This window comes from Alligator mississippiensis, chromosome 11 (genome assembly GCF_030867095.1).
Source record: "Alligator mississippiensis isolate rAllMis1 chromosome 11, rAllMis1, whole genome shotgun sequence".
Lineage (NCBI taxonomy): Eukaryota > Metazoa > Chordata > Crocodylia > Alligatoridae > Alligator > Alligator mississippiensis.
In genome coordinates this window covers 53,208,879-53,236,082 of record NC_081834.1, presented here as the reverse complement: position 1 = coordinate 53,236,082, position 27,204 = coordinate 53,208,879, and the positions used below count along the sequence as shown (strand labels likewise).

General features: G+C 48.9%; 1 protein-coding gene across 2 annotated transcripts; it reads right to left on the bottom strand.

The window, feature by feature from the left end:
• Positions 1 to 874: 874 nt before the first annotated feature.
• On the bottom strand, positions 875 to 25,240 carry LOC109280990 (C-type lectin domain family 2 member B-like). 2 transcript variants are annotated; one of them, XM_059715071.1, is made up of 7 exons: positions 24,921 to 25,240; positions 20,089 to 20,237; positions 7,593 to 8,148; positions 6,519 to 6,614; positions 5,414 to 5,580; positions 3,747 to 3,850; positions 875 to 2,743 (listed from the first exon to the last, which is right to left on the bottom strand). In XM_059715071.1, the coding sequence occupies exons 3-7, from the start codon at positions 7,732 to 7,734 to the stop codon at positions 2,572 to 2,574; spliced, it is 681 nt and encodes a 226-aa protein (XP_059571054.1). In that variant the 5' UTR covers positions 7,735 to 8,148; positions 20,089 to 20,237; positions 24,921 to 25,240; the 3' UTR covers positions 875 to 2,571. The 2 variants fall into 2 exon arrangements, with proteins under 2 accessions (XP_059571054.1, XP_059571055.1); XM_059715072.1 differs by lacking the exons at positions 20,089 to 20,237; positions 24,921 to 25,240 and adding an exon at positions 12,833 to 12,900.
• Positions 25,241 to 27,204: the final 1,964 nt, after the last annotated feature.

Genomic DNA, 27,204 nt, shown 5'->3' with positions numbered 1-27,204 from the left:
AACTTCCTCTCTCTACTCAATATCTTCATAGGGGAGACCTCATCTTGGTAGCAAGGGTAGATTTATCTTATCTACCCCTTTTCCACTTGTTCTTCTTCTCCCTTCCCCTCTCCCTCTCCGGGTGGTTCACATGCACCTCCTGCTATAATACATTAGGAAAGACATTTCTAGGAGGTAAATTGGTATTTGACTCCCTCTATTGACACCTGTGGGGAATGCCACACGGGGGTTTAACTCATTCAAAAGCACAAAAACATCAGTTAGGCACACACTCGCACACCGTGCATACACCCACACACTACCAACTCAGGCACACACACACATCCAAAATTACCAGCCTAGACACACGCACACCCCTATTACCAATTCAAGCTCATACACACTATACAGATGGAAAATTAGATCACAATCGGTTGTCAATACCCACACACTCAGTACACATACACGGATCACTAATTTATATGTCATGCATACTATATGACATGAACATCAATTCACACACACACACCACCCACCTACACATACACACAGGTAAGTTCCTAACTTGGATGGTATGGGTGTGTGCGTGTGTGCTTTGGGTACCTGGGATACTTGGGGGAAGGTTAAGGTGAGAGAGAAAGTGTAGGTAGTGAAAGTTGCCAGAACTGGGATTTCAGCTGGTAGACTAGAGAGGAGCTGGCTGAGGAACTGAAGCTTTGGATTCCTTAAGGTCAAGTGGCCCCGGGCTTACTCGAGGTCACTGGTGCAAGGGAAAAAGCCCAGTGCCAAGGAAGAGACAGCCAGGAAAGAGAGAGCGGCAGAAAGCTGGGAGCTCAGGCAGCAGATAAGTGGTGGCAAGGAGTAAACAGTCAGGAAACAGACAAAAACCCACCTCGGGGTTTCAAAAAAACAGGTTTATTAAACAGACAAACAAAAAATTTGATATCTTTTATATATTAAAATAATTAGCCTGATGAAGGGTTTTTGAACCTGAAAGCTTGCTTAATAACTATTCTCCAACCATTTGGGTTGGTCTAATAAAAGATATCAAATTCACCCAAGGAACCTTGTCTGCCTGTGTCCTTAGACCAACACGGCTACAACCTAAACCCCTTAAACAGACAAGACACTTCAGAGCCCATGAAGGTCTTGGTTCCTGCACACACACAAGCACTCACATTGGTATCAGGAGAAAGAGACTCAGTGGAAGGGTTGGAGTCCAGGTAGGGCAGAGAACCAGAGTCCAAGTCCTTGGTTGAAGAGATGGTGGGGGTGATAGCTACGTATCCAGGCTGGAAAGGGGTCTGTGTCTAGCAGGTGTTGGCCAGTGGTGGGTCGCTGGCAGTGCGTCTGGGTGGAGAGGTGGTGTGGCATGGTGCTGGTCCAGATGAAGAGGGCGTGCCACTGGCTCTGTCTTCACTACCCTTTTTATGGGGGATACTACCCATAACCCTAGTGGCAGGGTTAGGCCCAGGAAAGAGTGAGCCCCTGGTATACTGAGCATGTGCACTCCTAGGTAAGAACAGGCAGTTTCAGGTGTCTGCGATGGTGGGCTCACTGATTTCTGCAGCACTCTGTCTTCCAAATTGTGAGCCAGGGAGGGGCAATGCGGGGTGATGGTTGGGTCGTCAAGTTGATGGTTCGGTCTTTCAGAGGGAGCTATTTTTAGCCGTACTGCCATTGTCTCTCAAGAGCCCTCATTCATCCCCATTCATTCAGGAACCAAGTTACATAGGAGGGCTAGGTGTGAGTCATAGGTTACAACATACTTACACAACAGGGCATGGACACAAGATGGGAACAAGATGGGAACCTGTCACATAAAATGGATACTTGACATCACTCATGCCAACCCGCACTGCAGGCCTAAATCATACACTGTTAATATGAAACAATACAAATCAATGCACAAATGATAGGATCCAATCTGATCCAATATACAACAGTAAAAATGAATACAAACAGAACACTATTTACCATACAAAAAGGGACTTATTACAATAATAGCGTACAGGAGCTTAGCTTAGCTTACCTAGTACTGCTTGTTATCGCTTAAAAGGGATAGAGAGGGCAGAGAGAAAGTCAGAAATGGTTGGGGAAGGGGAGGGAATTAATTTTAAAATTAAAAAAAAAGTAAAACGGGGGGTGTGCTATACCACTGTTCACAGGATTAGTCCTCAGGTGTTCCCTTCCCCCTGTGGACTTTTCTCTCTCCTCCTGCACCATCTCTGGAGACTCGCTCCGCACGCCGCCGCACCCTCTTCCCGGCCGATCTGTCCTAAAGTGACAGCTGCTCTGGAAGCGGTGTTCTCCTCTCTTCGTCACTTCTTCGTTCTGTATCCTTGCAGCGTTAGTCAATGTCTCTTCACACACCTAAAGTGGTGGAACTGCACCGGATGGCTCGGCTGGAACAGGCCCACTCAGCACTTCGGTATTTTCCTGCTGTCTCCCTCTGAAGTCCTGTAGTGTAAGGTGTTCAGGGTCTGGCTGCTGCTTTCCTCCTTACTTCAAGTAACAGAGTTGCATCAGCTCCTGATGGTCATTCAATGGCAGGGGCAGGAACACACAAGTATTGTGATTTACCTTAAACAGTTATAGTCTACTTGGGAAGGGGACGATTGGAAGGCTCACTTGCCTCAGTGGCGATGAGGTAAGGAGTGGGCGCGAGATACTGCAAATCCATTTCCTATCTGTGGAACAACTGGAACTGCCAATTCCTCCATCATTCAGATAAGCACAATCACCTCCTCCTCGTACTGTGATCCTGCACCACCAATAGAAGCAAATTATTCTTGCTACTCAGGCTGCGTCTACACAAGATGTTGACTGTGCAGTAGCTCACTACTACTATGCAATAGCATCACGTGGCATGAAGCATGATGCGATGCTACTGCGCAGTAGGAATGCGCTTCTGTGCAGTCAGTATCACCTAAATGCTGTTGGGTGTTGCTAGTAATGCAAGTCCTAAATGACTGCACAGTAACAATTGCACAGTCAGCATCTCTTGTAGACACGGCCCTTGTGCAATAAATATTCAGCCCTGTTCTGTGCGCTCAGGGAATGAGTTTTGATTTAGCTCACTAGCCTTTTGGAGGCTGAGAAGGGTCCAGTGTAACCACTGGTGATGTGTAGGTGGTGCATGCGGGTGCATGAGCACCTCCTGAGATTGGCTGTGCACCCCATGGAAGCACCAGCTGCAAAACCGGAAATGCCAGCAGATGTGCACTTCCAGTTGTTTCTGTGCACTTGCAGTGCTCAATACAAGGAGGCCTGTTTTTATTTAGGGACTCTGGGAGCTGCTAAAATAGACATATTCAGAATGGGTTGAAATTTTTCACGTGAAAAATCCAGTGAAAAGGTTTCATTTAAAAAAAATGAAATATTTACATGAAATGGTTGGATTAAAAAAAAAATTCTAGGTTGAGATAAACTCACAAAATGAATTTATCTTTATACTCCCTTTTCTTTGAAAGCAGAGCAGAAGGAGGGAAGGAGAAAGAGGCAATGGTGACGTCTCAAACCCAACATTTTAAAACAATTTTTTTGTGAAAACCTGCACCTTGTCCTACCTTTCAAGCTGAAGGTGACTGCAGAATTTTCCCACGTCCCACCTAAAAAGCACCACTCTCAAACTACCTCTACATCTAAGAACATCGAGAGCCACCACTATACTAGTCTGCATCTAATACACAGAAAACCAAGAGCTAGTCTTTGTGTACGGGGAGCATTGCAAATGCGTGCTTTAACTCACTGGACAAAAAGCTCACCCTTCATTGAATGTTGTGCCATTGGCCCATTTCCAGGATTGGTCCAGATCCCTCCAGAGGCCGATCCAATGATCAGAAGTCCCTTTGTAACGCAGCATGAACCTCTTTTTAAAGAGATATGTAAATGTACATTGCAACCCTCAATCTTCCTAATTTTCTCTACAGTCCCCCTTCTGTATTCGGTTTGAAGCACCTGCCTAACTTGAAGCACATGAATAATCCCAGGAAAGTTCATGGACTTTGTTGCTTTGCTGAAGTGCCTTGCTGAAAGCTGCCACATGCGTCATTGGGCCAAACGTCCTCACTGGGAGCTTTTCACCCAGAGTTTCCACTGCTCAGAGGTGTCTCCCACCTTAGGATGGACATATTACCAAGGGGAAAGCCCAGCATGGCAGCAGGTGGTGATGAAAAGAGATGGGCAAGTTTCCTATGTTGCCATCCAAGCAGCAAGCCCTCCTGAAGCGTGGCACCCTCGTCTCCTTTGAAACCATATTGTCCCCTTCCCAGGTAGTCTCATGCAATCATGAAAAAAAGAGGACTGGCGTGGCTCTAGAGCAGTCACATCTAGTCCAGCCTCCTTCCAGGAGTGTGTGGCTAATGTAGCTAGGGATGATCTTGCCGCAGGCAGGGGGTGGTCCTAGATGGTCGCTGGAGATCCCTTCCAGCCCTACTTCTCTATGGGCGTGTCTACATGTGCTAATTAAGGTGCCTTAGCCTTATTTAAGGCACATTAAGGGTGTGTGTCTACATGTGCGCACCCTTAATGCACCTTAAAAATGGCAATTTTAGGCTATTCGTGCCTAAATTTGAAACCTGCAAAAGGAGATATCAAATTTAGGTACAAGTAGCCGTGAGTCCAAATTGCCTTAATGTACATTAAACTAATGTGCATTAAGTTTAGGCATGCCAAATGCACGTGTAGACGTGCCCTATGACTCTATGGTTGTCTCTACAGAAGCCTTTGTTGCATTTGAAGACTATTCTCAAACCCCCATCATGACCCTCGAGTTCTCTCTTCAAATTAAATAATCCGCATTGTCCATACTCCTGGTGACATAAAAGGCTCTCGCTGTCTGGCTCCCCCTCCTGTCCAGGCTTTTGGAGAAGCAGCAGCTTCAAAGTTGTTTTGCTCCCTACTTCCCATCCCTGGCATTAAAACAGCAGTGGGCTTCAGGTGTTGGGCTTCCTCCCTGGGCTCTGACCTTTCTGCCCCTCTAGGGGCTGTACTCAGTCATGCTTGGATTTAATTTACACAGCAAGGCGAGCCCAGTCTCGTGCATCTAAAAAGTGCCTGTCTCCTTGCCTGAGAGGCGGGACTGGAGAGCAGCGGGATACCCCCAGATGGAAATCCCTCAGCCCAGAGAGTTTCTCCACCATCAGGACAAGTTGGCACTACTCATGCAAACCAGCAGCAGGTGGCTGAGCTGCAGCATATGCCCTAAAAATACCTGCCTGTTGTAGACTAAACCACTCCATGTCACATCCTCTCACAAAGCAGCAGGCTGAAGCAGGAGAGTGTAGGCGCCTGCGTGTGTGGTACCTGGGAAGCTGATAAAGGACTGGCCACACTGGGAGAAGCCCTAGATTACGAGGGGCACCAAGCCACCTTGGTCATCCCAAACCACTCCACACCTCCTGGATTGGGCATCTCAGGGTCCCTCCCTCACCTGTTCCTCCTCACTGTCAATCGCAACCAGTGAAGAATTGAGCGCAGAGCAGTGGCTCTGGCCTTGCGTCCAGTTCCCTTCGGCCTCTGAGAAATAGTAGCATTTCCTCCTGTACACAATCCAGTCATCCCAGCATGGGCTGGCCAGATGTATTTCAGCTGTTCTCCCTGGCGGGGAGAAAGCATCTTAGAGACACCAAACAGATGCATTTATCAACATCAACCCCCTCTTCCCAGCAGTCCTCCGCTATTCATCACAAGGCACCTTCCCCATCACGCACCCTGCCCTGGAAATGCAAGGGGCTTTCCTCACTGCAATTCTCCCACTGATGCGCTCAAAGAACATGTCTACACTGTAGTGACACCCTGCCCCCGCTCTGATGTTTCCCAACATGTCTTATACACCACCTCCTCCAGCTTCCAAAGTGGTGAGCATGATCTGGGGTCATCGCCAGTGGCCAGAGGCCGCGGTCTCAAGACAAGCTGCAAAGGGGACGCCCCATGGTAGTACAGTCATGCCCAGTGTGGACATCTTCCACTGGATGGTTCAGTCACCTTGCAGTGAGGCAGTCACCTGTATGACCTGAGCCATTCAAGAGACAGTGGTGGGGGAGGCCTTGGTGAAAAGTCAGTGCTTTACACTAGTATTGTGATGAAAAATCTGCCCTTCCTCCCATTCCCCTCCAGAAAGTCATAACACTCATATTTGCCTTATATACAGGGTTGACCTACCCTCCAGCACCCTACAAAACTGACATTTGCACTTGCAGTGCTTCTGCACATGCAATAGAAATACCAAGTGTGAAACCCCATGAGTGCAATTTCCCCCCAGTATTTTAGTGTATTCAACTGTTGGGCTTTCCTTGGTGTTTTGGTTTCCTGTGGGATTTTATAAGGAGCCATAGCAGTGCTGGGTCTTTATCTTTGATTACTGCCTTGGATTCAGTGGGTGGGGGGGAGCTGCTTTTGTCCACTACAAATAAAATCTGAAAATGTGGCATTGACTAAAACAATATGGTCAGCTGAGGACTGGCCCAATGTCAGATGCTGACATTTTTAGCACCGAAATGAAAGCAGAGGTGGGCCAAAGGAATCGTTCCACTCACATGGCTGTGCAATGAAGAACCCGATCAGAATGATGTTGAGAGCCATGCTCATCACTGCAACGGCATACAGGGATAGTTGGACCCTAGGGACAGAGGCTGAAAGAGAAAGAGTCATTAATACAATTCATCTAACGTGCTTATGGCTAAGTAGCTTATGGCTACTTTTCCCAAAGTACTGACCCTAGGACCACTCTGTTGTTAACAGTATCACGACTGTACAAAATTTTAAATAAAATAAAGTGGCTTCACTAACCTTTTTTTTAAAATTTAAGAAATAGATCTTCTCCCTCTTAAAAACATTTTCTTCACTTCATAAATCTAAACATACCTAAAAAATATTTTCTGATTTAAGATTTTTTCTAGATTTATTTTTCCCTTTTTTGTAATTTTTCTAGGGGGAATAAATGAATGAAGTAAAAAGGGAAGGAGGGGAGAGGTATTCAAATCTAGGAAAGAAAGAACTGTAAACCTCTTCTGGCTTGGGGAGAGGAAAATGTAAAGTGAAACTTTTTTTAAATTTGCAGTGAATTTTTTTCTTGTTCGTTTCATTGCTTTTTAAGAAAAGCAATCCCCCAAAATTTCTAATGAAATGTGTTGTTTGTTTTGTTGCCTCAGTAAACTGAACAGAATATTTTTTCCGAAGGCCTTGTGTTGCCATTTTTGGCTATCTTGGACGAAAGAGCATCCTCTTAAAGACTTTTCCTCGTGCTCCCTACAGAAGAGAGCAAGTTCAGATGGCCTCCCAACCCCGCATCCCCAGCTCATTCACTCACCCAGTTACCCAGGTAGCTGGGAAGTTCAGTTATATATAAATTTACATTGTTACGAATTATTCCATATAGGGGACATGTGAAAATGGCTGATGAGGGAGCCAGGGTTAACTGGTGCACTCAGCATCAGGAGGAAGAATGGGAGTAATTAGGTAGGTGTAGAATCTGTGATCGGTGCATCCAAAGGCACTTGCACACATCATGGGGTTTAATCCTCATTAAAAATACAAGTCTTTCTGCCCACACAATTACTAAGAGCAGTCCTTGTCTAGGGGAAAAGGTTCCAAAGAAGACTGGTTTGTACCTATAAGACATTCCTTGTTCCTCTTGTCATCCTTTTGTGGGATTTTTACATGAGTTTCTCCATTTTGGTTTACTGTATCCTCCTTGGAAATCAGGAGTCGAACTGGGTCTGTCGCCTCGGCAGAATGTCGCAGAGGCTCCATTGCTCCTTTGCTAGCAGGCCTCGGGGACTCTGACGCTGGCACCAAGCTCTTTTGATTCAGCTTTTAGGAAATGAGGATCGTGCTGCCCTGCTTCCAGCAAGGCACGGTGATAGCTTTTGCAGAGACTGTTTCAAAACAGCTGATTCAATTACAAGTCAAAAATGGTTTGGCTAGGTAGGGTGATGAGAGAAAACCCTTTTCAAATATGACTTGAACTTGAGCTATGCACTAACACTTCAACCAGCAATGCTGTCCTGGAGCTGTGTTTGAATGTTTTAAAACAAATCACTGATGCCATTTCTGTCATCAGGTTCAACAAGTCCTGAACAAATACGGACAATAAGTTCCTGTTTGCCACCTCAGTTCAGATCCTTCTTGTGTAGTCTCTTGTTCAGTCTGCATATGAGGCTTCAGCTGTGGAAGCAATTTAGAGTTATTATGATTGGTTTCATACATGTGTACATGTGTATACATATGAGTATATCTGTGTGCACGCTAGGGCTGTGCGAAGCTTCGGGTGGTGATTAGATTCGGAGGAGATCTGGCCCGATTCGGTGGCTGAACCTCTGAATCCGAATTGAATCAGGAGACCAATTTAAAAGTCTGAATCGATTCAAAGTGGTTTGGTGATTCAGGCAGTCCCCGGTGGCTGCAGCAGGGAGCTGCAGCCACTCTGAGCGGGTAAGTATTAGGGGCGAGGGGAGGGGATCATAGGGGGACCCCTGCCAGTCCCCCTCGACCCCCTCGCTCCCCCAGCCCTCCCAACCCCTGCCTGCTCCCCCAGCCCCCACACAGCTGCCCCCACCGCCCCAGCTCAGTACCTTAAAGAAAAGCCCCAGTCCTCACCGGGTGCTACCAGCAGGGGGTGATCCCTGCTGCCCACCACTGCCCCATGCTGCACGAGCCTCCTAACTCCCCGCTCATTCCCCCGGCCCCCCACGACTGCCCCATGCAGGTCAGCTCCGGCCCTCTAACAAAAAAAACCCAACAAAACACTGAGAAAAGCCCCAGGATTCACTGGGGTCCTGCAGCAGCCTCTGGGCTTCAGGGTCTCATGCAGAGCCCCCCATGTGGCACGGGGAAATGGGGGGCAGTGGGTATCACCCCCACTGGCAGGAGTGGTGAGTCCCGGGGGTTTGGGGGTTTTTTTTTTCCTTAAAGGTCCAGAGCTGGCCCATGTGTGGCATCGGTGGGGGGGAGGGGGGGTTGGGGGGGTGAGTGTGGGTCAGGAGGCTCATGCAGAGCCCCCCATGCAGCACGGGGCAGTGGAGGGTAGCAGGGATCACTCCCCCGCCTGGCAGCCCCTGGTGAGCTAGGGCTTCTTTGTTTTTTTTACAAGTGCCAGGAGCTGGGGCAGCCATTGGTGGACTGGGAGAGGGGCGGGGGTGGGGCCTGGCCTCCTAGTTAATTCCAAGATTCGGCTGCTGCCAGATCTCTGAATCTGATTTGGCCGAATCAAATCGAGACAGTGATTCGAATCACCGAATCGAATCAATGTCCCCCAAATTGGCTGAATCCAAATCTGAAGTGAATACTAGCCACTTCACACAGGCCTAGTGTGCACCTCCATCTGCCTTGCTCACCAAGGAGCCTCCAAACTGCTAGCAGTATAATTACACCGGCATTTCTAAAATGCTTTTAATCTGAAGGTCCAAATTTCCAGATAGACCTCCAGAAAGACAAAATTATTTCATGCTGGAAAGAGACCAGAGCTGACTGGGAAAAAAAATCTCCCTTCCTAAAATTTGAAGCTATTAACTCACATATGCTCAAGTTTTTGAGGAAAATTTTAAGTTGGGGCCAAAATTTGAAAATCAGAATGTTTGGATTTGGAAATTCCCTGGTCGTTCCTCTTCTGGGCCATCATTCAGGTGCCTGATTATCAGGGGTTCTGGTTTCCTATGATTAAAAAATCACAAATTCTCTGATATAAAATGGCAAATTCTCTGATAAAGACCCCAAAAACCGTGATTAAAATGAAACACTACTATATATACAGGTATCAACTGAACTCAATGTTTTATTGATATATTTCCAATTGAAAAGCAAATTGGAGGCCTACCAGTGCCTCAATCACTATAATAAAATACATTCTAAATACCTATACATTTTGGTGTTTAATCTGGGTTATTTTTTTTTTTATAATGGAAAATCAGAGCTTCCCCTGCTCCCTTTGCTCACAGACTGCAGGTCAAGGCCCCTCGTCCCAAGCCCTAGCCCTGCCAATGCCCCTCACTCTCCACCGACAGCCCCATGGCCCAGCCCTGCCCAACTCCCTCCTTCCTTATGGAGACCTCAATCCCCCTTCCCCACCCGTGCCGGATTTACCTGAGGGAGCTGCTTTCCAGGCTGCCTGGGGCCATGTGCATATACATATACACAGTATCCTCTGCCTGACCACCCTCCTCCTGCTCCCCCAGCCCCCTGCAGGGTGGACCTCTGCCAACCTGCAGACAGCTCTTTGCAAAAGTGAAAAATCAACATGGTTCTCCATTAAAATAAAAAAAAATCCAGGTCTTCCTTGGGTAAAAGGGGAAATTCACATGATTTTTTTCTGTTTTCTCGTGGGAAATGGAAAACCTAGATCCCCGCTGGTCATCCTACTGTCTTGTAGGGGGTAGTCTTTCACTGAACTCCATCTCTCACAACTTCTTGGGCTAAGTAGAGACAGTCAAAAAGCCCAAGGCTGAGTTGATTCAATCTTCGTGAGTTAGTCAAAAATGCACAGATTGAACCGATAAGCAAACCGACATTCACTTTTCATTCTGGAAATGCAGCCACATGCCTGCAGTGGCCCAGGCCAGAAACTGGAGGGCGCTAGAGCACAACTCCCTGCTCTGCTGGAGCAGACAGTTTGGGCCAAGCTTAGCCTGCCCACCCTGCGAGCAGGGCTTGCAGGGGAGCTGCAAAGCAGCCTGGGATACTGGGAGATTGTGAGTTAACTTGAATCTGGAGGGAATCTGGGACAGAAGTTTAATAAAGCGATATAACCTAAATCAGTTAAGTCTGATACTACATCCCTCAAAGTTTGTCTTAAACTGGTTTTGGCCATTTTGAAAGTAATTTATGTGCACTTATCTCCTGTTGTTTTACAGATTTGAACCAGTTTCTCATCATTTTTAGCAGTTTCTGTGTAATTTCTGTCCCTAGCCCTGATCATCTCTTTTGGCGAGGAAGGTGGAGGCCTTTTGGGACTGCTGGCTATGGTACCTAGGGGGACATACACCCCAGATTTGAAGTTCAGCTTGCAAGTCAGTATGAGTACATGCGACACCCCGGCTACAACTGCCCTAAGGCACTGTTGAAACTTTTAATAAAAAGCTGAAATTTTCGATGAAAAGCAGACACCCACATGTCCATCAAAGGATAGTTCAGAGGGAAAGTTGTGGTTTTTTTATCAGCTCTTCTTTCCCATGAGTTGGGACTCTGAGTCTTTATGATATAGGGCAGGTAACACAAAAAAAAGCTCACTTGGTAAACACCCTTCCCCCTTCTTCCGCTTCTGCTTTTCTGTTCCTGATAATGATCCTCCCTTAATTTGTGACCCTTCCTAAGTTTCCTCTTGACTCACACCTCCCTCACCAACCCACATGTTATAACTGGCTTCTAAACAGAGATTCTTGTCTCCCTAGAAAAAAAAAAACCATGGGTGGATGTGTGGGTTTCCAGGGCTCAATATGTGAATTTGTCATGATGTACAAAAAAACAGCCCAGAAGACATTTTTTTATAAGGTACTGAACTTATCACTGATTTCAAGAGTAAGTTAAGCGTCTAAATGGACCAGAACCTAGTGATGAGTTGACTACATCTACATGAGACGCTGGCTGCACAGTCATTACCGTGCAGTCACATTACTTGTAGAAACAAACTTGTATAAATTACTACTGTCCATTAGTCTCATCACGCTTCCTGCCACGCGACACTTCTGCATAGTAGTAATGAGCTACTGCACAGTCAGCATCTTGTAAAGACGTGGCCAGTGAGAACTAGGGACCAATTTGCTGTCAGGATATCTACACACATTGCTATTCTGATTAAAAGCATCCCTGGGCTTGTGGCTGCTTTGCTTTTGAGAGCTCATGTTCAAAATGAAAAACCACAATGCTAAGTTTTCAAATTCCCTCTTAGAGGCAACAAATAACAACCCAAAGCTTGCTTTGCAAAGCATTTCTGCCAGCATTACTTCTGGTGTCACTAATGCAGAAAAGGATAGGCAATCCTACTAACTAATACAAGGAAGGACACAAGTGAGATTGGTAATAGGATGCCAGAAAAATACTGAACCAGTACCACCGAGACAGTGCAGGCAAGAGCCTATATACACTTGAGAGTGTCCCTGCTCCACTTTGTGCAAGTCCCTTCACAAAAGGGTCTTTTGCAACATGCCATCACCTGAGTCTTAAGAATACATCACAGAAAAGCGGTCAGGAGGGAGACTACTCTCCATAGCTGGAGGGAGAAAATATTTTTTGGGGGAGCTGAGTAAAACTTTAAAGATACTTCTACACAAACAGACAGACAGACACACACACACATACTTACCCACCCATAGCAAAGGAAATTTTTCAGGGTGAAACAAGGGCACATTTGTGTGCCTAAGTGCACTTAGGTGCCTAATAAGTAGAGTGAGATCTGTCCCTGAGCTTGCTACCTTCTTGGCGGTGCTGGCCTTTCCCCAGCACACACTCCCCTGTGAGGAGGTGCCAAGCAAAAGAGAAAAAAGATCAAATAAGTAGTAAGGCTTCCAGCTATATTAACTAATACTGGTTAACACTGAGGTAGTTTCATCTTCCTTGTCTCCAACTAATGCATCTGAACACCTTGATGAACACAAATCAGGTGCCATTTCAGACACCTTTGCAGGCTGGTGTAAAGACCAGGGCCCCTAGTACTTAACAAAACAGGCAGTGGTGATAGTATCAGGACAGCTCTCACAGCAGAGTTAGCAATGGCTTAATTAGCTTGCTTTAAATTTCAAGTTTAGTAAAACTACTACAGGTCGGAACAAGATCCCAGCCCCGAGAGTGACCCTGAGGGGAAGAGCAGAAAACCTGGGACAGAAGCCACCCGCCACCCTGCCCCTTGGGCTCAGCTCACCAGATATGGTGTTCCCGCTGGGGACAGCATCGGAAACTCTGCAGATGAGAAATGCTGCAGGTCTAACGGAAACCTTGTGGTTATGGTGCAGCTGTAGATGCAGAAAAACCACACCTCTTGCTGGGGGACTGACTTTCCATCCAGCTGTTTGACACCACTCAGCAGGTAAACGTGTGCACAGGTAAACGAGCGGGGTGAACGGGGCCCCAGGGCCAGCGCAGGATGTGGGAGAGTCGTTGCCCGGGCAGCTTGTGCAGAGGTGCGGAGGGGCTCCCACCTCTGTGCACACCCCCAACGCAGGCATGGGGGACACACAGCCCCCAGCTCTGTGTGCTGGGCTTCCCCGAGGTGGCTGCTGCTTTTGGCTGGGCCCTGCACCCCACTGCCCATGCCCTGGCAGCCACGTGACAACAGAGGCCTCCTGTGAGCTGGCTGCGCACCAGCAGCAGGGTGCAGAGCCCAGTCTGCAGCAGCAGTCGCCTCCGCAAAGCCCTGTGCACAGACCCAGCGGGCACATGTCCCCCATGCCAGCCCCAGGGGTAGTCACAGCAGCGGGAGACCCTACATATTCCTGTACAAGCTGCCTTGGCTCCGACCCTCCCACGACTCGTCCCAGCCCCGGGGACCATTCACCCCAGCCCCCTGCTCCTGCTGCGCTCCCTCCCTCACTGCTGGTGCCTCAATCTGTCCCCCCCATGCCCCTTCCCTTCCCCGCAGCCCTCTCCCTCCACACATTTACCTCCTGGGCTCTGCTCCACACATGGACGGGCTGGGCTGAGTTTCCAGCTGCCTGTGGACTCCGGACGCTCATCTGTGTCTGTGCGCACCCCTCCCCCCCGCTGCAGACACCTTGGGCCTTTGCCCGGGCTGCCCTGTGGTGCTTGGCCCTGCCACTGCTGCCCTGCGTTTGGGGTGGGCTAAGCACCATTAGCCCAGCCTTCTGCCGCCTATGGCATTGAAAGCATTCAAGTATCAGCCCTGAGCTCAGGCCACTGGAGCTGCAGCAAGATGCCTTAACCAGCAGATTTGAATCAGAGAATCAGAGAAAATGAGTGTTGAAAGGCACCTTAGGAGGTCACATCTAGTCCAACGCCCTGCTCAAAGCAGGACCAGCCCTAACTAGATCACCCCAACCAAGGCTTTGTCTAACTGGTTCTTAAAAACCTCCAAGGATGGAGATGCCACCACCTCTCTGGATTACCTGTTTCAATGCTTTACTACCCTCCTAGTGAGTAACTTATTCCTAATATGTAACCTCAACTTCCCTTGCTACCACTTGAGACCTTTGCTCCTTGCTCTGTCACCTGCCACCAAAACTTCCAGAACTTCCAGATTCCCAAACTTGATCCAGTCACAGCCTCCCTTCCCTAGCACTATGGAAGAAAGAGACTTGGGGGTCATCACTGACCACAAGATGAACATGAGCCTGCAATGCGATGCTGCGGCTAGTAAAGCGACCAAAACGCTGGCTTGCATCCATAGATGCTTCTCAAGCAAATCCCGGGACATCATTCTCCCCCTGTACTCGGCCTTAGTGAGGCCGCAGCTGGAGTACTATGTCCAGTTTTGGGCTCCACAATTCAAAAAGGATGTGGAGAAGCTTGAGAGAGTCCAGAGAAGAGCCACGCGCATGATCAGAGGTCAGGGAAGCAGACGCTACAATGACAGGCTGAGAGCCCAGGGGCTCTTTAGCCTGGAAAAGCGCAGGCTCAGGGGTGATCTGATGGCCACCTACAAGTTTATCAGGGGTGACCACCAGTATCTGGGGGAACGTTTGTTCACCAGAGCGCCCCAAGGGATGACGACTAGGTCGAACCATCACAAACTACTTCAAGATCGTTTCAGGCTGGACATAAGGAAGAATTTCTTTACTGTCCGAGCCCCCAAGGTCTGGAACAGCCTGCCACCAGAGGTGGTTCAAGCGCCTTCATTGAACACCTTCAAGATGAAACTGGATGCTTATCTTGCTGGGATCCTATGACCCCAGCTGACTTCCTGCCCTTTGGGCAGGGGGCTGGACTCGATGATCTTCCAAGGTCCCTTCCAGCCCTAATGTCTATGAAATCTATGAAATCCCTTGCAGTCAGGGAAATGTCTGTGGCCCCCTACATGGAGGACTGCTGTCCAGGTACCAGGGAGAGGCAGCTTGCAGCGAATGAAGCAGGGCTAAGGGCTTTGGCACAGGTTACGTGTGCATCATCAGAAGCCTGTAGTATGTTGTGATGTCATAAAATTATGGCATGTTTAGAGTGGTCTCAGGCCCTTATTACACGTTACACTGCGACCTGCACAACTGTTGATCCCCTTAGTGGTAGTTTGCAGTCACACCTGCAATATCTGTGGGAAATGACTGGGTTATGTGGAAGAGGAGCTGGGTTATGAGGATCCAGAGAGAATCCTGCCCTGGAGTGGCATAACTTGGAGCCACATAACAAGTGCTTTAAGCCACTTAAATGTGTTAATGTGAGGACAATGCAGAGGTTAAGGGCTCCACGAGCCCCCCAAATTAATGTATAACAAGGCTCTCAGATGAAGGCATCCTGTTATTTCAGCCTGTCTGAGTGTGCCTTGCTCCTAGAGGACTGGTAAACTGGGGCATGGGCAGGAAGCCAGGACTCTTCCTCCCCTGTGGTGGCAGAGGAGTGGGGAGGGTGGCATGTAGCATTCAGGTGGAGAAACCAGAATGGGGTCTGTGGCTTCCCTCCCTCCACAGCCAGCAGAAGCCCAGCCAAAGCAGAGGGCGGGAGGGGAGAAATCTTGGAAAACTGAAGTGAGGTTAGAGGGAGTAAGGAGAAATGAGTAGAGGAATAAAAGATTAAAAAAGAAACAAATGATTAAAATCTTGCATACGTCTCAGCTAATTTGGATTGCAATTGGAGGAGTTGGGTTAGGGGCAGCAGAGATTGTGCTGGCTGACATGGGGTCTTGGAGGACTAAGGGAGGGGAGGAATAGCTAGGGCACAAGGCTGACAACAAGCGTGTTTGCTGCATGGCACAGAGCACACATCAGGGCAGAACTGAGAAGCAGAGGGTTTGCAGGGCCAGGGGGACTGAGGCAGAACGAAGCTTCCCCCGTTTTGTGGCTTCCAGTTAACTGAGCCCCTGCGGCTCCCCATGAAGCACAAAGCCCCACCCATGGAGACCATGCAGCTGGGACAAGTTGCACCATCCCCCTTGAATAGAGCCCCAGTGGTGCTGAGCCCCAGTGCTGAGTATGGAGACCCCAGGCAATGAGACCATGCAACTGGGCTACATGGTTTCTCTGCAGCTGAACAGTGATAGGGCTGTTCTCAGTGTGGAAGCAGGGGAGGGGAAGACTACTAGAGATTTGGTGCGTGGGGAGGTTGGGACCTGTGTATCCTGGGATGAAAGTAAGTTTTATTTCCGCAGGGCATCCATACAATACTCTGAACATCCTGGGCAAAACAAATCAAGGAGAAGTCTCAGCTGTATTGGCATATCTTTGACACATTTAGAGAAGTGGTTTTCAACCTTTTTCCATTTGTAAATCCCTAAAAAATTTTGAATGGGGGTGTAGACCCCTTTTAATCATAAGTGTGGATATTCACACATTTTTAATTAATCACAGTCATCTTTTGTGGACACCTTAAATATAGTCTGCTGACCCGCAGGGGTCCACACACCACAGGTTGAAAACCACTGGTTCAACGGTTACTTATGGTGGTTTAACACCTCTCATCTGCGGTCCTTTTAAATATCTGTATGATGTTTTTAAGGCAGCCTGTGGCAAAGCCCCACCCTGTTCCTGGACTGAAGGAGAGGAGAGGAAACAGCTGAGGTGCAGTAAGCCTCTGCCCCTTGCTAACTGCAGCAGCGAGCAGGCTGTGCATTTGCTTGGACCCTGCCACAGGTGCAGGCTGAGCAGAGCACGCTGCCTTGCTCCCTGTCAGTTAAAAGCACTCGGGGTAATTGTGAGATTCAGGAAGTTGGAGGCAGAGAGGGATTGTGGCTTCACTTGGGTTTGCAGTTCCTGGTTTGGGAATTGCTGACTTCACTGTGCTGTCACAGCACCTCCTTTCTGGAGGGCGAGAAGGAGGGAAGGGTATGGTGGAGAGGGACTTACTGGAAATACCCAGAGCCCCAGGCATGGAGGTGGAGAACAGGGGCACTTGTTGGAGATGAACAGCCAGGTTGAGAGGATAAGTGTGGGGGGGCCTCACAGAGCTTCTGGCATATGGGGGAGAGAAAGGGAGGCAGTTAAGACATGTAGTCCCCCACTCCACCCCCCGCAAAAACCCCCCATCCCTCTTGGTGTTACAAGAGACTTGCAAAACTCAGAATAGCTTGCCAAGGGGACTGGGATCTGTGGAGTGCACAGATTGCATAGACATTAGGGCTGGAGCGGACCTTGTAAGATCATTGGGTTCAGATCTGCTCATGAGGCACGCGGGTTCATATCTGATGACACGCAATGGAAATCTGCTTTTTTGTTCGGGTTTTATTTTTATTCTTAAATAAGAAAATCATATGCCTTCTGATAAGGTATATGTTAACACCACAGTGATATATGTGGGTTCGGCATGGAAATATGTATGTGGTGGGCCCCCCTCTATTTTATTTTGTAAAGATATAGATAGAAGGAATGTTTTCCTAGTGCTTTCTGCAAACACTTTTCTTCCTGGAGGTGGAGAAAGGGGGCACTTGTGTGGGTGGAGGGATGAACAGACAGGTGGTGGGGTTAAATGTGGGGGGCCTCACAGAGCTCCTGGCATAGGGGGGAGAGAAAGGTCTGAGGCAGTTAAGACATGGAGGCCCCCCCCCCCATGGCTCCTGGTGTCACAAAAGAACTGGGAATAGCTTGCCAAGGAGCCTGGGATTGTGGTGGAGCAACCATGGAAGTAGGGATGTGCCAGGAGGCAGTAGCCCTGGGGGTCAATTTAAAAGGGGTGCCAAAATGGTGGATTCTGGGGAACCTGCACTGGGCAGCAGCAGTAACAGCAGCACATGTTTGAAGAGGTAACTACATAGCACCCCTGGTTTATGTTCACTGAACTCGTATTCTGCTACAGGTTTAAACTAGTTTCTGATCACTTAAACTGGGACTCCACCCATGACTGGACCACGGGTATAGATGGCTATACCTTGTATTGGAGAGATCGAGTAGATAAAAGGGGCAGGGGTGTAGCTCTCTATGTTAAGGAAGCTGCGTGTCCCTGTTGTTCTGTTGTTTCCCTGACCTTCTGCAAACACTTTTCTTCCTGCCCCCAGGTGCAGACCTATGGGCAGCTGAGCATCCATTTTTGCTAGGGAAGTTATGAAGTCAGGGGTGTCAAAATCCCAGTGACTTGCCCCCACCCCGGTCAGATCCAGACTGTGGGGTCCTCATGGGCTGGATCTGATGTCAGCAATAGGTGAGTGGCAGCAGCGATGGTGGGGGACTAATGCTGCCATTGCTCAGCCCAGGCCACTAACACATCCCAGTGGGCCTCCTTCCCCTTTGTTCTGCTTTCACTGGCTTATCAGCTGGAAAAGCAATGGCATAGTTTGATTCCCTTAAAGGGCGCTCGTACAGGAAAGGTGACAACGGTTCTAACCAGACGCTCAGGGAGAAAATCTAGCTAATTGTTGCTGTAGAGCTCTTGTTTCCTTGCACAGACCTGCTCAGCAACCGTAGCATTTCCTATGGGTTTCATGGGGGCATCTGGACTCGGAGAAGACAGAGGGGAAGAAGGAGAAGAAGAAGAATCTCAGCCTACAGCCTACACTCCTCTGCGGAAAAACCTGCAACTGCTGCGGATGGATCCGTGGCTCAATGACTGGACTCAATCATTTCCAGACCCATCAATGATTTGTGATAGAGATCAGCCTTAGTATAACACCTGCCCAGCTTAATGGTAAACAAGGCTAGGTTGCCCTCTGTGAAGGCCCCTGGGCTCCACCTCCTGCAACTAGAAACTGTTTCCAAAGTGCCACTGTTTTTCTTGCTTTACAGCTGCAAGTGCTGCTGAGATATCTTATTTCCTGCTTCCTGGCTGATACTCTTGAAGGCTGGCAAAACAAAACCACAATAGAGCTTATGCTCTGTACATCAGTGGCTCTCAACCTTTTTTCTATCAGGACCTATTTGTAAACATGGATGGCCAGTCCCAACCCAGTGCCCCCATCCCCAGGCCCCAGCCCCCCAGTGTGTGGGGCTGGGAGGTATGGGAAGCGAGGGCCCAAGCAGTCCTTTGAAGGCTGGCACTCTACCAGCTGGCAAGGGAAAAACCACGGTTCCCCATGCTTGTCTCCTTTAAAGGAGAATCTGTTTTTAAAGTTTGTTCGTCCATTTTTTAAAGTTTGTTCGCAACCCTGTCATATATTCTCGTGACCCACTTCTGGGTCGCGACCCAAAGGTTGAGAAGCACTGCTGTAGAGCTAGCTCTCCCTCGTATCAGCTGCCTAAATCTGTTGGTTAATGTTGCTTATTCATGTTGGCCACTAAGTCTTCATACTGCCTCACCAGCCTGGGCAGAAGCTGAACAGGGAGCTGAGACTGCTGCCCGGCCCTTGCCCTAGGCATCAAGTTAGTGTGCAGGGCTTTGTGGCACCTTCATGTGAGTCTTGGTCTTTGCAGGGTGAATGACATGGCACTAGGCTGGCACGCAAGAGGTCAGGGGTTGGCTCCCGCTTCTTCCACTAATGAACGGTCCAGGGCAAGTTGCTGCATTTCCCGGGGGCTTAGTTCTGCACCCCTGAACTGGGGCTGGTCATGCTTCTCTGCCCACGTAGCTGTGTGCTCTGTGAGGCAGCAGGCATGGTTTCACCCAGGCTTTCTGCAGAACCAGCACAGGACCCTGATCTCAGCTGGGCCAGGGGCCCTGGGTGTCTGTGCAGCACCCAACACAACGGGCTCTGTGCTCAGCTGGGAGACGGAGGCAGTTTCTCTGGGGGTTGGAGCAGTGCTGGACACAGCAGGGCCCTAATCCCCTGCTTGCTGTAACGTGAACAACAGCAATGAGCAGGCTTCTCCCCATGTAGGCATTTCCAATCAGCTCTGCGTCTGCACAGTAGGCACCTGCTTGTGTTGGGGCGGATCCTCTGCAGAAACATGTTAGCCACAGCTGGCCCTGGTCACAGGCACCGCAGCTTCCACAGTACAGAGGCAGTGCGCACGTCACACCCCGCCACACAGTCTAGGTGACAATGCGGTGTGGTCTGTAAATGTCAGTGCTAGAACAGGAAACGGAGGTTTTTAGCCTCAGTTAGGAGTAAGTTGACTAAAGTAAAAAGGAGAAAAACAATTCGACACTCACCAGATATTGCACATGGCTCTTTTGTATTTCTCTCTCTTTTGTGCTGAAAATGTGTATCCCTTCATAAAGATCTCCAGGTAACTTTCACCAGGTTTTAACACTTAATTTTTTTCTCTGAGAAGGCCCTTGACAGACTTCACCCCAAATTCCTGGAATGATGAGATGCGAAGCATGTTAGGAATTGTTTAGCCAAAGTGAATATTAATAAACTTGGTATCCAGAAGATTTAGAGTGGTTGGAAGTTAGTAGTTGGCTGACCCAGGGTATTAGAGTTTCAGCTGCAAGCCATTTTTAAGGTGATCATATATGCGTAAGTGAAACTGGAGGCATTTTTAGGGGAGGCTATTTCAATTAAGAGGAAATGATTAGTTTTGGTTGTGCTATTCTTGCAAGATTGTGACTGATACATTTTTTTCAGTATGGTAGTTTTATTTTTGTGACTTCAGATTGGTCTTTAGTTTTTAGCATGAGAGCAGCAGTCCGGTTGAACGAAGATAGTGGCTCTTACAGGAAACAAAAGATATATATCTTTGACCACCCCACCCAGAAATAAGATTGTTCCCTTCCCAGTAACACGCTTTCAGCTTAGATTAGTAGGAAACCCTAATTTTAGATCGATTTGAGGTGTTTTTGCTCATAAAAAGGCTACTTGGGCTTGAAGGGCCAGGTGACAAGGAAGGATGAACACCAGGGCCTGGTCAGGCAGATACTTAGTAAAACAGGACACAGCACCACAGTTCATTCGCAGCTTTACCTATCTAAACAATTGTTTTCCATTTCCTCCCTCTCGTTGGATGGGCTTGAGCCTGATGGCTTTGGACCCTAGACTCCCCCTCTGCCAGACTGTTTGTTGTGACTTCTTATTTCACCTTTCTCTGCCTCATTTTCCCTCTCTGTAAACTGGGGATCCTGTTCCTTCCTTTGGGTTGGATACTTTGGGCAAGCAGTGTTTCTTGATAAGTGCATGTGGATGTATCATCCAGCAGTAATGGGCTTCAATTTTACTGCCTCAGGACAGAGAATAAATATCAATGACACTGTAAAGAGCTCCTGATCTTGCCTGGCACAAAGAAACCAGAAGTGCCCAGTTGGGTCCCCATCCACATAGTGTCACTTATATTTTTGGAGCAGTCCACAGGTTGCTCCCTGAATTTCCAGAACACCATAGCTTGAAGCTGAGCATTCATCTAGCCCACCCTTCCCAACACAGTGCTCAGAAAGATGGAGACGCAACAAGTCTTCCTATGACCCTTCTGCACCACTCTGCCTCCAAGCTATGCTTCCCATCATTCACTCACAAAAGGACAGACAAATAGTCAGCATGAGCCCTAGAAAGGCTCTGCTTGAATTTTGTGCTCCTGCCCAGTGGAGCTCTTCCAGGAATCAATGTGCCCTCTCCTTGTCTCTCCTCTGCTTCCCACAGGCTGCCAAAGCATTATAAGATGGACAGGGAAGAGGGCTTGTGTGGTTTGGGAGTGAGCCTTCATGTCATGTCAAAAGAGAGGTACAGACATGTCCTATGAAGCTGTGTAATAGTATGGGTCTGCTCACGTGTTAGGAGAGGAACAGGTCCTGTGTTGTAATTTAGCTAAACCTGGATGGGATGGTGGAGGGAAAAGAAGTTGGATGTGACCCTTCCACAAGGACAGGCCTGGGAGATGCTGAGCTCTAGGTGCCACTCTCAGCTGGTGTAAACCGATTGCACCTGTAGGGCAGGCGGTGGAGCTTGATCCAAGCTGATGTAAATCCACGCAGGTCCTCTGGGTCAGTGGGTACAGACAGATCCCCAGCTGTTGTAACTCCATCTTCTCATTGATCTCCCTGTACATCTGTCCCTCCAGACATCCCCCCTCTTTCCTTGCAGCTAAGAGCTAACAGTGACCCAGGGAGCAGAGGATAAATTGGGACCCCAGACTGTCTGGGGAGACTTCAAGAGAGATCAGGTAGTAGGGAGAGGGCCTTGAGGAGACAGCAATGGGATCAAGGGATCAGGTGGGCACAGGGAGTAAGAAAACTAGAGGAAAAATCTGGAGACTCCCCTAGAAGTAATGTGGGGGGGCATGCTATTGGCTTGATCTTCTCCCCTAGCCCAGATTAGAACCAGAAATGAACCAAAGATGTTCCACTCATGGGATCCCCTTTAAAATGGAAATGTCCTCAGCACAGTCAAGAGCCAGTGCAGCCAATTATGACACTTCTGTCCCCATAGCTCCCAGCACCGGTGCCAGCGAGTACAAGTGGTTAGAACCAGTCTCTGCTAGTATGTGTCTCCTATATGACTATTTTCAGTTGGTGCAAGTTAGAGTCACCATTAGCATGTTTAAATTGGCCTTGGGATAGTGGATCAGGGAGCTGTAGCCTCCCACCACTGTGCTCAGTACTGAATGAGGCCTTTTGACTGCAATTTCCATGGAGCTAGATTGGATGGGCTCAGGAGTCCGTCAGATGAGGGCGTACATCTACATCAGATGAAGGTCTACAACTAGGTCCTCGAGCTAGATTGGATGGGTCCAGGAGTCAGTCAGATGAGGGCCAGTTCGGGTAGTGGTTGCCACCTTTCGCTCTGCCTGTCAGAGCCAAGTTGGCTTGGCAGAAGCTCTGCAGAAAAAGGCCTGGGGGTGACAGTGGACAATAAGATGAATATGAGCCAGCAGTGTGCCCTTCTTGCCAAGGAAGCTAACAGCTTCCTGGGCTGGGTTGGTAGAAGTGCTGCCAGCAGGTCAAGGGGAGTGATTCTTCCCCTCTATTCAGCACTGGTGAGGCCACGTCTAGAGTAGTGTGTTCAGTTTTGGACCTCCCCACTACAGAAAGGATGTGGAAAAATTGGAGAGAGTCCAGCCGGGGGCAACAAAAATGGTTTTGGGGCTGGGACTTATGAGGAAAGGCTGAGGGACCTGGGCTTATTTAGTCTAGAGAAGAGGAGACTGGGAGGGGATTTAATAACAGCCTTCAGCTCCCTGCAGGGTGGTTCCAGAGATTCATAGATCATAGATTCTTAGAGTCGGAAGGGACCTCAGTGGGCCGTCTAGTCCAACCCCCCGCCCCTGGCAGGAAGAAAAGAGTCACCGACCCTGGGCTCATGTGATCCCAGCCATGTCCAGTCTCCTCCTGAAGACCCCCAACATTGAGGCGAGCACCACCTCCTTTGGGAGCCCAATCCAGATTTTGGCGACCCTGTCCATGAAGAACATTCTCCTAATGTCCAGACTAAACCTTCTCTCTACCGAGGATGGAACTGGGCTGTTCTCAGTGGTGGCAGATGACAGAACAAGGAGCAAGAGGCCCATGTTGCAGTTAGGGAAGCTTAGCTTAGATATCAGGAAAAACCTTCTCACTAGGAAGGCAGTAAAACACAGGAACAGGTTACCCGGAGAGGTGGTGGAATCTCCATCCTTGGAGGTCTTTAAGACCCGGGTAGACAAAGCCTTGGTTGGGATGATGTAGTTGGGGCTGGTCTTGCTTTGAGCAGGCGGTTGGACTAGATGTAATCTCCTGAGGTCCCTTCCAGCCCTTGTTTTCTATGACCCTATGATTCTAAGTTACAGTGGAGCAAGGGAGAATTAGTGAGTTGACAAAGGAAAGGGAGCAGGAAGGCAGTAGAGGATTTGGGCTCCAGTCTCCACCTGGCGGGGGTGCAGGGTGCCTCAAGATGGGGGAGCTGGCAGCCTTGGGCTGGCTGCTCCCTTGTCTCCATGTGCCTCAGCATGGGGGCTCTACTGCCCACATCCCACTCCCTGGCTGGAAGGGGCACAGGGTGCCTCAGCTCAGGGGATGGCTAGCCCCTACTGAGGCACCTAGTGCCCCAGCCAGGCCGTCCTCCTCCCCCCTGCTCCTAGCACATGGAGCAGCAGGATAATGTATTCCACTCCAAAGCACACGGGCAGGGGCGTGCACTGGAGTGCAAATCTGTGCCGCTACTATTTGTGCTGCTGTAAAGGCATGCCCTTCCTTGTGTGGACCCGGCCCAGAAGTCCTGAGTCCCAGCCTCCCTTCCCAGCTCTGGTTCTAACCTGCTGTACTCACTCCCCTCCGTCCACCAGCAAGACATCCTGGCAGCCTCCTGTCCTTGCCGCAAACTCTAGATGCCGTGCCATAGCAAGCAGGGCGCGAGCGGGGCAACTGCCCCGGCACCGAAGTGAAGGGGTCCCAACAGGTGCTGCCCAGGTGGGGCAGTGTGTGGGATGGAGCCACGAGAGGCTCATTTGCAGAGACATGGGGATGGGGAAAGCACGGCTCCCACCTCTGCATGCATTCCTGGGCAAGCATGAGGGCGGCCTGTGCCCCCCAGTTCTGTGTGCCAGGCAAAGGTGGGCTGCCACTGTGGGCTTTGCCCCGGGCACCAAACTTAGCTGCTGCAGCACTGTCTAGCTGCCCCCATTGAAGTCCCTGCTGGTGTTCTCACCAGCCACTGCTGGATTTAGGCTTAAGGTACTTAAGCTACAGTTTAGGGCCTCACAATATGAGGGGCATCTAAATTAGAAAAAAAACCCTGACTCAGTATCAAGTTTTATAATAATCAGTTGGTAAAGAAAGGAGATAAAGGAGATATGGGAAAATGACTCTAAATATTGACATTTTCATTCTAATATGACAAAAATATACATATATATAGCTCCACAGTTATTATCCACATTGAGTACATAAATTTGTTCAGAGATAATAATAATTCATCTTCAAATGCCATGTAAATCCATTTTCATTGATTTCGTAGATTATTTTTATCTTAAGGGGCCTCTTAAACTGGACATAGTTTAGGGCCTCAGTCTGTCATAATTCGGCACTGTCACCAGCAGGTCATCCCAACCCCCTCCCCTATATTAACTTTTTAATACCATTGCAGTTCCTCATGCTGTGCTTGGCCGTCACGCCTGCGTTTCCTTGTACCTGGTGCTACATCCTCTGCATCTCATTCATGCCCCCTGTACGTGGCAGGAGCACTGGTCTCCATCCCAGCTTCCCTCATCTTCTCCATGACTTTTCCTTCCATTTTATAATCCAGCCACCGAATGGGGAAAATAATCCACATGCCCTGATAAACTCCCCAGGGCATTGCAGTGGTGAGAAATTAGCCCCTTCTCATCTCTGTGCCTGAGAGACATAGGAATGAACGGGCACCGCTGCAGTCAGGCATATCCACGCCTCTGAGATGCGTTGCTCGGGTTGGAGGTTGGCAGTAATGGGCGTGGGAGCCTTTTGTGATGAAAGTCCTGGGGGCTAGGTGTGAAGTAGATGGTTGGGGCAGGCTCTCTGCAGTGTACAACCCTTTTATGGATCCTGTAGTGCCCTCTAGTGTCTATTTAGACCCCAGAGCTAGAGCTAGCAATGGCCCATCCAGCCATCCCTAAACCTTCTCATGTCATGCTATAACAGGGCCCTGCTCTGTTACTAGAGGCTCGGGGGAGTATGAACAGCGTCACACACCAGAAACACGTCTGCACACCCACCCCAGACTGGGGAGAACTCACCAGAGGCTGGGGAACCGAGATCTGGGTGAGTCCCATAGCAAGGGGGCTGACACTGGTGTGGGGAGTGAGAGAGGATTAGCTATGTGAGCCCAGAGTGGGAGGATAAAAGACACTGAAAGCAGCCTCAAGGGGCTGCACCTGGCCAGGGAGCAGACTGCCTGGAGTTAGGCAGCCACCAGGAAAGCCTGGAGCAGGGCTCCCATCTCCTTTCCTGCTTGCTTGATCATTTGCTTTGTTGCACAAGCCTGCGGGCTCTGCAAAGCTACAGAAAGATGAGATGCGGGCAGGGGGTGAAGCCTGGAAGAACCACTGGAAGATGGATAAGTGTTACCTTATTTAACTTCCTTTTTGTTTGTTTGCATGGCTAACGAGCCTGGGGTGGTCTCTGGGTATTATCCACTAGCCTGGCTACAGCAGAACCAAGGGCCTTGACCAGTGGGTTCTTGGCCAAAGCCTGCAGCAAAAGCAAAGCTGGTCAGCTCAATGAGCTTGACTAAACGTTCCCTGCTGTGATCTGCCCATAGCAGCCTGTACGTGCCTAATATTACCCTATGGGGGTTTGCTCAGCTGACTCGAGCAGAGCTGTGTCTAATGCAGGCCAAAGTTTTCAAATGTCACTAATGATTGCAGGTGTTTGTGGTTAAGTGTCCCCAAAGGAACTGGTTTTCACAGGGCAAGTACAGAGCACTCTGGAAAAATGGCAGCCTTATCCTTAAGATTCACTAATCAGTCTTAAATCTTGGCTTTAGTTCGTCATTGATTCTTATGCTTCAAGCCAAAAAGGACCACTACAGTCACCCACCTGAAGTCCTCTGGACCTGTGTTGGACAGGCTTAAATGCTCCAGTTCCATTGCTGTTAACAGTTATGAAGCAGAAAAATATTAGAGACCTTTTAAACCAACAGAAGTTTTAATTACTCCAACATTGACTCTTGGCTAGTTTGTGGGTTCAGTAAGATCTACTTCTCTTCCTCTGGCTAAATTGGTTCCCGTATTCTGTGGTTCATTCTGTTGCAATTTTTTAGCAATTGCCAAGCATATTTCATTCATTGACACTAGCACCAAGTCACTTCTCCCTCCCACCCAAGGTGTGACTGGGCCAGGCAGCTCACAGGGGCACAGACTAGTTTGAAAGGGAGGGGTAAGGGCAGGTAGGGGAGATAAAGGGGGTGCTGGGAGGAGCAAGGTAGAAGGGCAGATTGGGGTCCTGGTGAGCTGGGGTTTCCCTCCCAGGCAGGGACGGTGTCCCCATGAGTTGAGGCTACCCAATCCAAATCCCTATCCTAATCCCAATTTATTAAAATACGCGACTCTAATTTATTTACTCTTTTTAATAAAAACAATCTTTTTTTTTTATCCTTTAGTAGCTGAGTTCCTTCATTTCATCACCCAGCTCCCAGCTGCCATTCCCACCCATTGCCTCTTGATCTCCCATTTCACTACTCACTCCACATCATTCAATTCTCTCCCTTCCAGCCTCATGCTTCTGCCCCAGCCAACCCCTCTCTCCAAGCCACCCCCACCTAGGGCAGGGATAGAAACCTGTCCTGGCTCCGCAGCCTTCTAGCAGTCAGTCACAGTTGTGCAGGTTGGGCATAGTCAGTAAAGGATTTTTATCTTGGACATGTAACTAACTTTACGCTAACACCAG

Bases quoted from the DNA above. Each gene is read 5' to 3' on its own strand.
- LOC109280990 (XM_059715071.1), bottom strand. From the start codon at position 7,734: ATGGAGCCTCTGCGACATTCTGCCGAGGCGACAGACCCAGTTCGACTC. The intron at 3,851-5,413 runs GTGAGGGAGGGA...CTCTTTAAAAAG, and splicing joins TTGACAGTGAGGAGGAACAG to AGGTTCATGCTGCGTTACAA. The intron at 2,744-3,746 runs GTGAGCTTTTTG...TTGGTGGTGCAG, and splicing joins GGCACAACATTCAATGAAGG to GATCACAGTACGAGGAGGAG.